A 14,826-nucleotide genomic window follows, 5' to 3' on the forward strand; every position below is an offset into this window, starting at 1 on the left:
TCTGAAAAAGTAGAGTACATAACTCACTTAAGCTTATTAAATAATTGTATGGTCAGCGTGAACATGAGATTGTGTAGTTTGTAGCTCTGTAATGTAGCACATTACATGTGAGTTAAAACTGTACATTAATTGTTCCAGGACAAAAGAACTTTAGAGAGGAGAGTATCAGAAATGGAAGAAGAGCTTAAGGTAAGTAAAAGATTGTTGTTTTTTTTTACCCTTCATTTTTTTTTGTTCATGTTCAAATAATGTTTAGGTTAGAAAAAAAGAACACTTACAGCCAGCTGTAATTAATTTCTTTAGTAAATTGATGACATTTTTGTTAGGAAATTATTTCTTCCATGTGATGTTAAATTATAAGTTTGTCCAGCAAGGTTGTGTGTTTGTGTGTTTTTCTCCGCGTGGAAATATCCCACGCATATTGGTCTTATCCTAGTCGCACACTGGTATTATCTTAGTCGCACTGATCTTGAATAGAAATCTAAAAAGACAATTTTGAAAGTGGCACCATTGTGTGTGTACCCAAGCCTTTTAATGAGTGTTGTAAATTGTATTTATAAGTATACAATTGAACAGTTTAAATCTATGCTTATGTGATTTATTTAGCATGCTACGTGATGGTAACTTCTATGTACAAACAAAACGGGATATTGTATTGTTCATTGTTTGATACTTTTTAGTTAGCTTTATCTGCCAGAATTATAAATAACCTCATTTGTGGCTGGGTTGGAAATCTTGTATCAGTAAAGAGTTATTTTAAACTGTAGAAAGTAAATAAAGTTAATACTATTTAATGAGCTTTTATCCAGTCTCATATTTACAAGTTGTTTTATTATAAAAAAAAAGAGCTGCAACTATTCAATTTAAAAAGTCATAAAGAACCTTTGGGTTAATGCTTAGTTTGGGTTTGCAATGCCTAACTATTTGAGATTTGCGTTCGTAATCTTATTTGTATGTCAAGGAGTAAACATTTTATTGGTTGACTAACAGTAAAGTACCAATTTGAAATTTTTGGTTGATATATGTAATCATGATGTATTGTGGAGGGCAGTAATAAACTTAATTATTGTGGTTGGCTAACAGAAAAGTTAAATTTATGACCGGTGATTGTTTAGCAAAGTTTTGATTACATGGCAATTTATTTGGATTTGATTAGAAGGGTATCTGATACTATCTGTAGTTAGTGGCAATGACTGTACGAGTGAAGCAAAGATATGAGCCATACGAGAACTTTGAGCGCAAGGGGTTGGGGGTGTGGCTAACATGTCTATGTAGTGGCTGGTGATGGTTAAAGTCAAGCACCTGCCTAGTACCCGGGTACATGGGCAACTCATAGTCAGATGGCTGTAACTCTGATGTTTTGTCTTGCCCAACTCTTGCAGTTGATGGAGAAATTAAAGGCTGAAAACATTAAGCTTAAGGACGAGAACCGTGCTCTCACCAGAGTTGTTGCTAAGCTCTCTAAATAGGTAACACACAAACAATCATTGAACAGTAAAGAGCTGATGTTAATAGAGTCGTTTTACATCTAGGTGGGTTTTTTTTTTTAACATTTCTCAATTGGCTGTTTTGGAATGGCTACAATGGAATTCATCCATATAGCTTATTAAATCACTGTATTAGAAAACTTGCTGCTAATTGTACAATTTTAAAGTAATATGATTATGACCACAATTATCTCAAGTAAGTTTGTTCTGATTTTCTTAAATCCTGTGTTTATGGTCAGCCTAATTTTTTAAAGTTATTAGTTGATTTTATAAAGCAAATAATAAAACTATAATTGTTAAAAAAACCCACCTAGACCTGAAACCTAGTTGAAGGTGATGTCTATTAGCATTAGCGTCTGACTGTCTAGTTGCGGTCTTGCTGCCTCCCACTGTCCTACGCAGGCTAGATCCTCCTGATTTTCTGCATGTTTTAACTAACAGTCTCGGCTTTAAGAAGACTCTTTCTTCACATTAAATACTACAGTTTTTGACTAAATCTAATGAAGTGGCTGCAGCAAGCTGTAGGAATAAAAAAAAAATGACATCACTACATGGACAGGTCAGAGAGATTCACTTGGCTTTTTGCTGCTTTCTTGTGTACTCTAGAAACTCAGTTCAGTTAACATTGAGTTGACAGACCTTTTTAGTTCATTTGTCAAAGAGGAAATTTGACTTACTTAATATGCACCTTATTATTAAATGCTAAACATGTTTGTAAAATGCAGATGGTGAATATTCTACAGGCTTGCTTATTATATATTCTCTAAAACATAATCTTCAACAAGGCAGCAAGCAGTTTAATGTAACATACTTGCAAACAAGACAGCAAGCATTAAATTTAACAGAATTGCATAAAAGCTATTAATTACATTAATCAAAAATATTTCTCTTGTTTTCAGCATGAGTTTATGTAGTTTCTTTTTTTTTAATCCTGGAAAGTGTAATTACAAAAATAAATAAGGAGGGGGTATAATTAGCCTAGTTCTTTATGTAATTTTATTTAGATTTATTTCAACTTGAACTGTCGGAATTTTTTTAAAGTGCCATACAAATCAATATTTACACATTTTATGTGAAATGGAAATGTTTTGAAATTTTAAAATATTAATTTAGTAAACTCAAATACATTTCATGCCACTGTACATCTATGTTACCTTAAGTTATGTTACAATATACCTAGCTTTTATTTATCTTTTCCTCCAAATCGAGTCTTACAAACTTTTTTTTTTTAAAAAGCATATATATATTTTAATAAGTACTAATTGCATGAAAGAAATGAAATTGTAGAGTGAAGTGTTCACCTTATAAAAATAATTTTTTTAAAATCGAAAAATTCAATAATCATTTATTTAGCATTTTATTTAACTTTAAAAAAAACGTCACTGTCGATATACTATCGAAACCTAAAGTGAAAAAAGCAAATGATTTGATCACTAAAAAAGCTACTATGTTTTCAGAATGAGAATGCTAATTGCATTTTCTCTTGTTTGTGATAGCTCTGAATAGTGGACATTTTTCCAGTCTTTGTTTATTGTCATAAAAAAAACTTATATTTCGATTCAATTACTACTGGCTTTCTGGTTTTCTTTTTTTCTTATAATCTTATCTTGTTTATGTTCATATCAAATAATTTGATTCTTGTATGTTTATATAATTTTTGTTAAAAATGAATTTTTACTAACAAAAAGTGTAAACTTTTTTAATGTAAAAAATATTTATTGAATTGTTAGGACAATTATTAAAATAAGGCTTAAAGTAGGTATAAGCTGTTAAGTCATTAGGATTTAGGCCTTATGGGTGTAGTGCCTTGGTACTTATTTAAATAGTAAGACTGAGGAGTCATGACATTTGTATGACTCTTTGTGACATTTCCTCAACTGTAGTCAGAGCTGTCAGTTTAAAAAAAAAAAAAAGAGGGTTATGGTTTTCAGCTTTGTATTGTTTCAGTGGATGAAATTATGTAACAATTTTACCTGAGTAAACAGACTATATTGTTATTTTAAATGTGTATGTTCCAAACCGTGTGACAACAGAAATGCTGTATGCTTTGTGTTTAAATACTTTATTTCTTTCTCTCACCAGAAAGTGGAGGCTCTGAAAGCAGATCACCAGAAAGTCTTGGAAACCTTGAAGGCAGATAACCAGCGGTTGAAGGATGAGAATGGAGCTTTGATCCGTGTCATCAGTAAATTGTCTAAATAAGTTCTGTGTCCACTCCCTTGCTTGTTCTAAATCTCCCTTCAACATTAGCTTGCTTATCTCATTGTCATATCACCAGCTGTTAATGCTATGGTTTCATGGAGGACATTTTCCAAACCAACCAACTAGGGATCTAATTTATAGTTTGTAACGTTTTAAATTATTTTCACTTCTCACTCAGTGCAATGTTTTATCCTATATTGTCATGTTGAAAATTTTGTCTTTCTTTATAATATAGTAGGGGAAAAATAGTTAATGTTTTTTAAAATTGAGTCTTCATGTGTGGTTAAAAAAAAAAGTCTTATAATAGCCCAGATAGAATCTTTTGGGACACTAATTGCCTTACACTATATGGGGGGAGAAAAGCAGCTCTAAATTATAATTATTCATCACTTAGAGTATATGCTCATCATAGACTATGACATACATAATGGACATTTTTAGCTAATTAAATTATTATTTTTTTGTACCTAATGAATTGATGGTGTAGTAAAGGAGATGGGAAGCTAGCAGTGTGTGTTGAACTCTATTTTCCTAAGCGTGATTAGAAATGTAATGACTTTGTTTTATAGCTTCTTTATAGAATGGATGCACATGACTATTATTATTTTTTTAAATGTTTATAGTGTGCTAGGTGAAGTGCTCACATTGAAAGTCATCCAGTCATTTTTTTTCTATTTAGTTATTTTTTTTCCAGTACTTTTAATCAGTACTTGTTATATGCAAGATTGTGCCTTATGTTTAACTTGTGTAAATATATCCACATTGCTTTTTCTGAAAGCATTACAGAAATTTCTCACAAAGCTTAATGGTAAAACACATGACAGTGCAGTTAATTCATGCATGAATTAGCAACGTGAAGCGCATTTTACTGGACTGCTATAAAACTAATAGTATAATCTTTTTGTATGACTAGAATATGTAAATGTGTGATCCTCATAGTTTTGTGTTTTGATAAAGCCTTCATGATTTAAATGTTGTAAACATTGAAAGTTTGAAGCAGTATGATGCTATGTTTGTGTAGCTTTAAAGATGGTAGTATCAGGGTGGGCCTAGCTCACAAGGTAATCATGAACTCATCAAATATGTATATAACGGCATGTTTTTTTCTATCCTCAGTGTCTAATTTATTTGTCCAATTTTTTTTTTTAAAGCTCTTGTTTTGGCTGTGCATTTCATCTTTTTTTTTTGTGTGTGTAGTAAATTCTTTGATCTCAAACCTAGGCACATTTTTTTGTCAAATGGGAGTAGTGTTTGTTGTGTGAGTTGTTTACCCTGGGCAACAGATGGCTTCTGTACAGATGGCTTATGTAACTCTTCAGGAGAGAGTTAGTAAACTCATGTGACCATTTATATTACCCCAGTTTTACTAATCACAACTAGACATGTCAGAAGTAACTAGTTGTTTTTTTAATATGAACTGTATGGTAGATTCTCTCCTTGTTAGGCCTGACTTCTTTTTTGTGTTTACGTTAGTTTAAGGTGGTTTTTGGTGGAACAGTTTGTCGTATGACTTAATGAAGATGATAATTTGTGTTCTGAAAGATGATTTCGCAACCAAATTTTCACTTGTACTGCAAAGAAGTGATAGGTTGCACCTGTCATTTTTATTTATGGGCTGAGTGCTCTATCATTGGTTGTGTGATAGTGCATCAATCATATTGCTATTAGTAGTGGTAGCTACAACCAAGAAGCGTCACACTGATTTAGGCAAGTAGTGTCAACTGATATAAGCAAGTAGTGTCACACTGTTATAGGCAAGTAGTGCCACACTATTATAAGCAGGTAGTGTCACACTGTTATAAGCAGGTAGTGTCACACTGTTATACGCTAGTAGTGTCGCACTGTTATAAGCAAGTATTGTCACACTATTATAAGCTAGTGGTTATTTTTTGGGCGTTTTGACTACTATTCTGCCTCTATTGATGTACCAGTAAAACTGCCCATATATTGTTTGTCCATGTTTCTGTAATGCTATCTCTAATAAGTGCTGCCACATCCCTCTAGTGGTAAGATGAAACCAGTTGTAATGATTAACTAACAAATGTAGAACACAGAATGGCTTAAAATGGTGTGATTTCTAAAGTTATGATCTAAACATACATTTTCAAAAGAACAAATTATATTTAACATTTTGTAGTAATGAATTATTCTTTAGTAACAAACTAATTGCAAGATCTTAGTACAACTACGACAAACTTTTATAAGAGTATGTTACGGTAGTGTTAACTTGATATAAATAAAGTTACTAGATAGGGAAATGAAATATTTATAAATACTGTACATAACAAGTGTAAATAGGCAGAATGTGTACATATCTTTGCTTGTTGGATATCAAAGTGAGGTTAGGGATTTCTATAGCTTATTTATTTGTGAATAAATCATGTCATTGGTGTGTACATTACAGTACATCTGTCCACGTTTGTGTGCTTTTTTCTTCATGTAATTGAATGACTAATTTTGGATTGACCCAACATAATAGTCTGCTTCAAGATGTACAAGATTGACCTGGGAAGTGTAGATTGTAAAAATAAAATTGGCTTTGTGATATTTCTGAAATTTAGCTGACTTGTTTATGAAAGACAGTACTTGTATGAAAATGATGAATTAATTTCTGTCAGTTTGTGGGGGGTAGGAATAGTTCAGACTTGATGCAGAATTTATTTAGTGTTAAAATATTTTACTTGTATGGTGATTAGCTTCAGTAGCTCCCCTCAGTAACTAGCTTGGCTTGTGATTATAAGCCTTCCTTGAAGACTTGTAGTCACCTGTGTCAGAAGCTTGTTGTTGAGGACTTTGTGATGCCTCTCTGGGTGACATGTTGGATCCAGAGCTAGCTAATCGCTGTCACTTTGTACACAACAAATTTAAAAACAAATTAAATATAAATATAAAGATTTAACTGATAATAATTTTAACTGAAGTTTTAAAAATTAAATACAAAATTAAAAATTAGACTGATGGTAATTTTAACTGATGTTACTACTTGTTGAAGTAAAAGTTTATGTTGATGAATTTTGAATGCCAGGTTGGCTAGATGACTGATTGCTTTAACTGAATTAATGACAATTTTTCTGTCTAACGATAGAGCCATTAACTGAATCTAATGACGATTTTTCTGTCTGATGGTGATGGTAGATGGTTCTGTTCTACTGATTCACTTCTTCTGATATACAGATTTTATGTGACATTCTTGACTTGAGTATGAATGGTTTATTTCAACACTTGTTTGTGTTTGTCTGTTCAACTGATTCACTTCTCCTGACATACAAATTGGATGTGACATTCTTGACTTGAGAATGAATGCAACATTTGTATATGTTGGCCAGTTTTGATCTCTACATCAGAACATGAATTTGGGGAAAAGTTTTTGTTTTAGCATTTGAACAAAGATAAACTAAGCAGTTATTTTTTCAAAACTGGATTAATGATGAGATATTAAAATACCTGAATTTTTTTTAGTGGCATTGAATTCAGTATTGTATTAGTGCTGTTTAGGGGGGGGGGGGTCACATTTAATAATAACTGTTTGTACTTAATACATTGTCTGTGATTTACTAAAATAGCAAATGTATATAAAGAAATGAGGCGTAGAAACATGTGATAAAATTAAAAAAAGCTTTACAGCTGGTTTGAATTACCTCAAGATAGTTTCAACCAATATTTTAGCATTAATTTCTAAAAATTCCCAAACTTAAAGAAGTTAATGGTTGTTTTTAAGTTATGGTAGATAAAAGGATAAGTTTGGTATAGCCCTACTTATCTAAATGACGTTACAATATAGCTTCTACATAACGCTTTTGTAGATGTTGATGTAGTTTAGCTGAGTGGTATATTAGCAGTGTTGATTGTTGAGTTATTTTAAGATAGACTTTCAGGAACTTTAACCCTGTGTTGTCTTAGTCATCCAGAGTGAATGCATTTTATTTTTTTCCTACAAGAAATTGCCTCCCAATGATCACACGCTTAGAGGTTTGAGATCAGAGAAATATTGTAATTCGGGTGTGTGGTTGGTGTCTGGGTGTATCTAGTTGAAAAAAAAAAAACTTGTTTGATTTCAAGTTTTAGTAGTTAAGTTACATGGAGCATAGTGGCGCATGTGTTAGTGTGGTCCTCTCTACTTATATGATAACGGTCTTTTATTCATGTGTAATGTGTTGAATAACTATTCCCCCCTATCTATAATGTACATGTGTATGTACTTCATCATCATTTTTACTATTATTCAATGCATCAAGATTTGTCATAGCTTGTAATGCTATTCATATATAAATTTCATTACAAATAAAATAATGAAGATTTTTCTTTAGCAATTTGTTGAGTTTGTTGTATTTTACTTTAGTTGTCAAACATTGTTCATGAGATTTGTGGCAGCCTCCTAGCTGAAGCTACTGCGTCAGGTTCCTTGAAATACAATATTTCTGTAATTTTATTTGGATAGTGTCATAGGGAGTGGTATAGTTTAACTAGCTTAGGGCACATTAAAAAAATTAGCGTGCTATTATTTAAGACTTATTGTCTACTGATGGGTTTGAGGTAGAATCTTTTTACTCAATGGTAGGATGCAATGCTGAAAACCAGAAAGTCTCAAGTTCAGATCCCACTCTGTAGGATGTCGTGGTGTTCAACCAGTTTCTTTCCCCCCCCCCCCCCCCGAAGAAAGTCTACCCCCCCCCCCCCCTTCCCGAACAAAATGGAATTTATATAGAAAATATATATTTTTAACATTGTCCACCCCCCCCTCACCCCGGAAATTTTATTCCGCGCCTCCCCCCTCCTCCCCCCCCCCCCCCCCCTGAAAATTTCAAGTGTGGAAGAAACACTGTTCACCCAGCCCTAATGGGCACCTGAAACATTAAGAAAAGTAAAGGTGTTAACCCATATATAGGCCCTTTAAAAGCTGAGACCACAGAAAAATGTGAACACTTTTTTTTTTTTCATCTCCCATTTTGACTGCTAGATCTGAAAAGGTAACTTCACCTTTTTTTATTGGTGAAGGCAAGTTTGTGTCAGTTTTTGAAATTCTGAATTCTAAAATACTCAATCGTTTTTATTTTTAAAAAAATTCAAAATGAAATTTTGTTTTAACTTCTCATTTTAGTGTATTTAAATGCTCACATTTTGAAGGTTTTAATATTTGCTTTATTTTTGTTTTTTATTCCTAATCATTATAAAAATTAAGTAATATAAAATGCCAGGACCCCCCCCCCCCTCTACCGCAGCAAATGACGTCACAGCCCAGCTTTTCTTCACCCCCACCCCGTCCATTTTTTTTTCTACTTTTAAGATATTTAATGCGATGAGTCAACATTAAGTGTTTTGAATAACTTTACAAGGAAAACGCGAAAAGCATTGCTTTGTAAAACGCAAAAGTGCTTCGTCACACTTTCAGCACAAAAGTTCTATCCCAAAGTTCCGCCTAGGAGTGTGACGTAATTTAGATGGACGACCCCTTCTGAAAACTGCAAGTGTCCGCCCCCCTCCCCCACTAAAATGTAAAGTACGCCTCCCGGAAATTCAAGTGCCCCCCCCCCCCCTTTCCCTGAAAAAAATACCTGCGAGAAATCCTGTAGACAAACCTTTTTTATTAAACAGGGCCTAAAACTGCTGTGTAGTTTCTACAAGTTTTCGGGAAATAAAGTAGGCCCTAGATTTAGAACTAGGAAATGAGAAGGCCGACAGTAGGGGAATTATTGACAATTAAAAAAACAACACAAATCCCAAAAACGGCTCCCAGGCCCCCTCCCCCAACCTTTTTGTGTTAGACCCTAGATCTAGAATCTATGTATTGTGTATAGGGCCTAGTCCCTCTTACTCTTAGTGCTCATAATCATATCCTTGGTGTAGCCGCCTTAGGCCAAAGCCCAAAAGCAAGGCCTAGCCCAAATTTGGGTAAAATCACGATATAGCGTCGGTTATTATTCCGGAACTGTACAGCAGTAAAAAACAGTAAAACCATGGCGTAGTCTGTCGAGCCGTTCCGGAAACCACCGGAAATACTGTAAACCATCATTTATTTGCCGCCATATTGTTTTTAATACATAATGTTTAAAAATGTGCAAGGATTGATTTTATTTGCATTTTAAATACTGTTTTGCTAATTATTTTGTATTTCTAATTATTTTAAGTTGTTTTTAAATTATTTTTAAATCTAATAGTCTTATTTACTAACAGAACTAGAGCTGGTTGTCGCAAATCTTCTGCAGGTTTTTTCTGTTTCTTAAAAAAAAACAATTACTAGGCTACACTCGAATTTATTAATAATATTTAGATTTACTAATTGTTGCTAATTTTTTGTCATTTAAACATTAAATTAAGTTAAAACATTAATTTAATGCACTTGACTTTATTTTTCTTTCAACGGTCAAATAAACTATGGTTTGCAGTAACGAATGTTACCGAAACTCAACGAACATTACCCAGTAATTTCCGACGCTATATCGTGATTTTACCCAAATTTGAATATGATTTTCAGATTTCATGATTTCACTACAGAAGAGTTGACACACTTTATCACATAGAAAGTTAATGGAGTCTGTCATGAGAAAGCACGGATCCTCCTTTGACCATTAGTTAGTGTTAGAAATCTAGTAAACTAAATCTGGATATAGACTAGATCTAGATCTAGCACCTGGATCTTCTAAGCTAAACTAGACAGATCTAGACAGTGAATTTTATTCGCTAATAAAGTAATATTAATAAAAATGGGTGATACGGCAGCAGTTACAAATAAAAAGCTACCAGAACAACAGAAGTTTCAGTTTGGACCATGGACAATTTCTTCTTTGAAATCTCACATTATGGAATCAGAAGGAAACCACAGAGAAAAGTAAGTGCAAGGTATTCAAGATCTAAATTTAGGCGTACAATCAATTAAACAAGGCTAGTATTACTATTAGAATTAGATTAGATCTACTGTTACTCTGTGTGCAGTGTTAGGCAGTGTTGAGTGTTAGTATCACATCACATGGACACATGTAATGTGTATACTGACAGTTAGAGTTAGTTAACTAAATTTTTATTAATTTATTTTAATTTAGGGCCTAATGTTTAAAAATAAGAGATCTAGAATTCTAGATCTAGAACTGGGGAGAAGTCTAGATTTAGATTTTAGATCTAGATTTTAAATAAAAGAGAAAAAGCTAGACTAGGACAGAGAAAGTTGCTATGGAAACATGCGATGGACATGCTGGTTCACCTGGTGACAGTGTGGCCAGGCGAGAGAGTATACCATTACTAATCCCATATGGCCCCAGTTCTGACCCCTAAGCAGATGAGGCTCTGTTACTTAGTTGGGAACAGCAACCCATTTTAGTAGAGAAAACTCCACAGTCAAACAAACTGAACAAAGGCTAGGCTCTATGGAAGCAAATCAAGAAACAAAAAGCAGGCTGAAGTCAGAGATAGCAGGCTATGGCTATGTAGTGTAAAACACACTGACACTTAGACAGCCCTTAATTGTGTTGGAGCTGCTTTTATTCCACACAATAGTGATTCAATAGACTGCTCAAAGTTAAGATTTATAACTAGAGAAGGCTAGAGCCGCTAGATGCACTGTGGGTACAGTTAGCAACATAAATTACACTAAAACTTATCTAAATGATTTTTTGTTTTATTCTTCTCATTTTTAGATATGAGCAAGAATTAAGGCTTCCACAGTTACCTGAGATGGTTTTTGCTGAAAATTGTCTTAAAATTTATCACCAGTCTGGCTGTGGCATAGAATTTAATGCACTCGATGCTCTTCGGTTAGTTGATGCAAGTACAGACCTGATCAAAGTAGCAGCTTCAGAAGAATGGCAGAATGCAAGGTAGTCACTTGTGTAGTAATGTATATTACTTGTGTAGTGTTGCATATTTTTACTTAAAATTAGGTATTAAAATGCTATTTATGCCTACAAATTAAATAATGTAAATTCTCCAAAATGTGTTTGATTATTTAGGCCTATTGGCTAGTTATGAGTGTTTTTACCACATGTTCTTGTACAGCATTCAATTAAGTTTAAGGCAGTTGTTTATGAAACACCATATTAAGACCAAATTAGATAAGTTCATTTTAAAATGAACTTTTTTAAATCATATTTTTAATTTCAAATTCTTGTTAAATCTATAAGTCTTTTGGTAGAAACTAGAGCAATTGCAATTAAATACTTACTTTTGGATGTTAATTTAGTACTGCAGCATATTTTGTCATATATAATGTTGGAAAATACATATAACAGTGTAGTTAAACAGGATCGTTTGTTTTAATTAGCCAACATAACCATAATCACAGTGCCAAGGGTGGGGATTAAAAACATCACTAATTTTTTCTTTATTTGTTTGTTTATCCAGAATAGATGTTGACTGCATTATTTTTAACAGTTTAGCAGGTTTACTTTTACAAACTAGCATTGACGTATTAGTTTTCTTTTTAAACCTGCCAGACATTAGGCAATATTTTCAGATCAGAGTGTCAGCATATAAAGAATGTAGTAGCCCCGTTTGATTGGACATTCACTACAGACTACAAGGGAACTGTTTTTGAAGACAGGCCTAACACATTAAAGGTGGGTATGTAATTTACTAGAATAATCTAGAAATTGTACATTGTTTGGTTTATACATTAATATAGTTTGTTAAAGCTTTGTTTAAGATATTGCTGATCAACAAAAATTATACAAAGTTGTACAAAGTTTTTTTTTTAAATTGTGTGTTCAGATTCAAAAGCATTTAAAACTTTATACTAACTTACTTTCAGATTTCTCCAACCACTGAGCGTATTAATATTGAAAATCTTAAGAAAAAAGAACCCATTCATTTCTATGAAGATATTTTACTATTTGAAGATGAATTGTCTGATAATGGGACTTCAATGCTTAGCGTAAAAGTTGTAAGTATAGATATAGTTTTTTAAAGTTAACTTAGTTATGGATATATTTAAACTTATTAAATGTTTATGGTGATACTGTATCAGCCTTGATTTTTAAGTAATAAAAACAATGGTTATTATTGTCACCTATAGAATGTAGTGGATCTTGCCGACATTGTTTTAGTTAGAGTCAAAACAATGTGCGATTGATCCGTACAAAGGTTTTTATTATTTTAAATGTTAATTCCATAAGCTTTGCTTTTGAAATTAATAAAAAACTAATTTTGCTTTAAGTGTAATGCTTTATTATGGTTAAATCTATAGTTCCATTAATTAAAGGCTTTTAATATGTTCACTAAAAAAATTGTTTGTGGTTCTGCAAATCTTGGAATATAGTTTATAACCTACTTTATTTTGTTTTGAGCTGAATTTTGGCACAGTGGTAGATCTTGGATAACAATGCAAGAATATCTCATTTTTAATTTAATTAGTTGGACACTTGTCAAAAAACTAGCGATCACTTAATCAGAAGACCATCGAGTGTGAACCAAACTAAATAGGGGCAGATAACCGAGTTTTAGAAATCGTAAGCAACTGGACAGATTTTAATGCAACCATTTTTAGTCCTGGCCCTAGTCATAGCCTATGTGGTGTTAACATTATTGCCAACAAAGGACTAAAAAGTGGAAAATATTCACAACCCACACAAAAATCACAAGTGAAAACCAAGTGTAACACAAGTGTAACCTTACTAAAGCTAGATGCTGGTATGACTAAAAATAATAGCCTTAGTCTCACTTATAGTGAATATATTCCCTTTCAAAGGAAGTTAATTGATAGATACACATTTGATTAGACCTATGTTCAATTTTCAATGAGCACTCAGGCTTTTATTTGTAGTCATACCAACATATAGCTTCATTAAGGCTACACCCAACTAAATTTATGTTTTACATTTTAGTACATTAAGCCATTTGTAATTTCTTTGTGAGTTGTGAATCTAATAAAAGCCTTTTTTCTCAAAAAAATTCAAGTGTGAATTTTCCATTATTTAAAACACTTTAAAAAAATTTCTAGCCTGTTATTATGCAAATGTTTAGACCTCTATCAGTTACTATTAAGTCTCATTTCTAAACTTAACAAGTTACATTTCTATGTGCATGTAACCAGTTGTTATACCTTTGCGTTTGTTTTGCTCATTGAGAAACGTTGGTTTCAGAGGGTCATGCCAAGCTGCTTTTTCATCCTACTCAGGTTTTTTGTAAGAGTAGATCAAGTGCTGATACGAATCAATGACACACGCTTCTACCATGAGGTCAGTGTAAATTCACTCAAGAGTTAAGAAAAAAATAAGACATTATTTAAAATGTCCATTTTATTGTACCTGATAAATTTTGACATAGATAACTTAACCCTCACTGTAATTTTTAATTCTTCTCTTACTTATTTAGGCTGGGACAAATTATATGTTGAGAGAATTTTCCAGTAAGGAAGAAAAAACATCTAATATACCTGTAAGTATTTGAATTTTTCTAATATTTTTTTTTTAAGCCCTGAAAACTGTGTTGTACTCATTTTCTTGCACATCACATGTTAAACTGAGAAAGTAGGGACAAGCAAAATGGTTGTTCTCTAACAGTGTTTGATCTTTTGTGTAAAAATAGCGAGGATTGGTGTTTTAACAAATCTTAGTATTCTTAGCGTGTTGATAAAACCTGCATTTCCCTATTTAGATTGTCATCTAATATCAGGTCTTAAATTTTATTTTTATGCTAATAGGAAGTGTAAATTAAATTTTATTTTTAAAAAATTGCTTTGATTTTGTTTAATCCTACTTATAAATCCATTTAAAAGCTAGTTTTGAATTTTTTTAATAGCTTTTTTTATATTATATAAAATTATGTTAACAGCTGTGAATGCTTATTTTTTTAGCAGAGTCTACACACAGATCCTAATGCTGTGGCGGAGCACCTGAAACTGACTAAAGAAATATTTGAAAAGCTGGAATTTGGCCCACACACTTTGTGATCCTGGTGTTTTTTTATACAATGTATCTTATTTAAGTATCTGTCTTATAAATTTGTTGTACCTTATTTACTCAATAATATTATTGTGATTTATGATGGATTTGTGTTTACTTTTTAAATTTATTATTTTATGTTTTTTGTTGAATGCTAGTGAAAGCTTGTTTTTTTATGAGACAGACTAAATTAGTAAATAACAAAAGTAACAGGAAATTAAAAAAAAACTGCAAATTTTCAATCTGAATGGAAATTCCAGTGATAAATA

General features: G+C 32.4%; 2 protein-coding genes and 1 non-coding gene across 12 annotated transcripts in view; all 3 read left to right on the forward strand.

Moving 5' to 3' along the window:
- The window catches only part of LOC131929504 (protein phosphatase 1 regulatory subunit 12A), a 42,803-nt gene extending 34,808 nt beyond the window's left edge, over positions 1 to 7,995 (forward strand). For 8 of the 9 annotated variants that reach the window (XM_059285769.1, XM_059285758.1, XM_059285793.1 and 5 more), the window contains 2 exons: positions 139 to 189; positions 3,570 to 7,995. In XM_059285769.1, coding sequence (XP_059141752.1) covers positions 139 to 189; positions 3,570 to 3,689 — 171 coding nt within the window. In that variant the 3' untranslated portion in view covers positions 3,690 to 7,995. Of the gene's footprint in view, positions 1 to 138; positions 190 to 1,382; positions 1,470 to 3,569 lie in introns of all 9 variants that reach the window. The other variant, XM_059285762.1, reaches the window with a different exon arrangement.
- A 2,200-nt stretch (positions 7,996 to 10,195) lies between these two features.
- On the forward strand, positions 10,196 to 14,657 carry LOC131929707 (TIP41-like protein). 2 transcript variants are annotated; one of them, XM_059286050.1, is made up of 7 exons: positions 10,196 to 10,515; positions 11,318 to 11,497; positions 12,133 to 12,235; positions 12,427 to 12,558; positions 13,757 to 13,852; positions 13,989 to 14,051; positions 14,470 to 14,657. In XM_059286050.1, exons 1-7 carry the CDS (start codon positions 10,391 to 10,393, stop codon positions 14,563 to 14,565), a joined length of 795 nt encoding a protein of 264 aa, XP_059142033.1. In that variant the 5' UTR covers positions 10,196 to 10,390; the 3' UTR covers positions 14,566 to 14,657. The 2 variants fall into 2 exon arrangements, with proteins under 2 accessions (XP_059142033.1, XP_059142040.1); XM_059286057.1 differs by having other exon boundaries at positions 14,473 to 14,657.
- On the forward strand, positions 12,628 to 12,757 carry LOC131929797 (small Cajal body-specific RNA 14). Its single transcript, XR_009384001.1, has one exon.
- Positions 14,658 to 14,826: the final 169 nt, after the last annotated feature.

Source organism: Physella acuta, unplaced genomic scaffold, assembly GCF_028476545.2.
Source record: "Physella acuta isolate Inbredline_101_S28 unplaced genomic scaffold, ASM2847654v3 ptg000095l, whole genome shotgun sequence".
Classification (NCBI taxonomy): Eukaryota; Metazoa; Mollusca; class Gastropoda; family Physidae; genus Physella; species Physella acuta.

Bases quoted from the DNA above. Each gene is read 5' to 3' on its own strand.
- LOC131929707 (XM_059286050.1), top strand. From the start codon at position 10,391: ATGGGTGATACGGCAGCAGTTACAAATAAAAAGCTACCAGAACAACAG. The intron at 11,498-12,132 runs GTAGTCACTTGT...CAATATTTTCAG, and splicing joins GAAGAATGGCAGAATGCAAG to ATCAGAGTGTCAGCATATAA. The intron at 14,052-14,469 runs GTAAGTATTTGA...TTATTTTTTTAG, and splicing joins AAAAAACATCTAATATACCT to CAGAGTCTACACACAGATCC.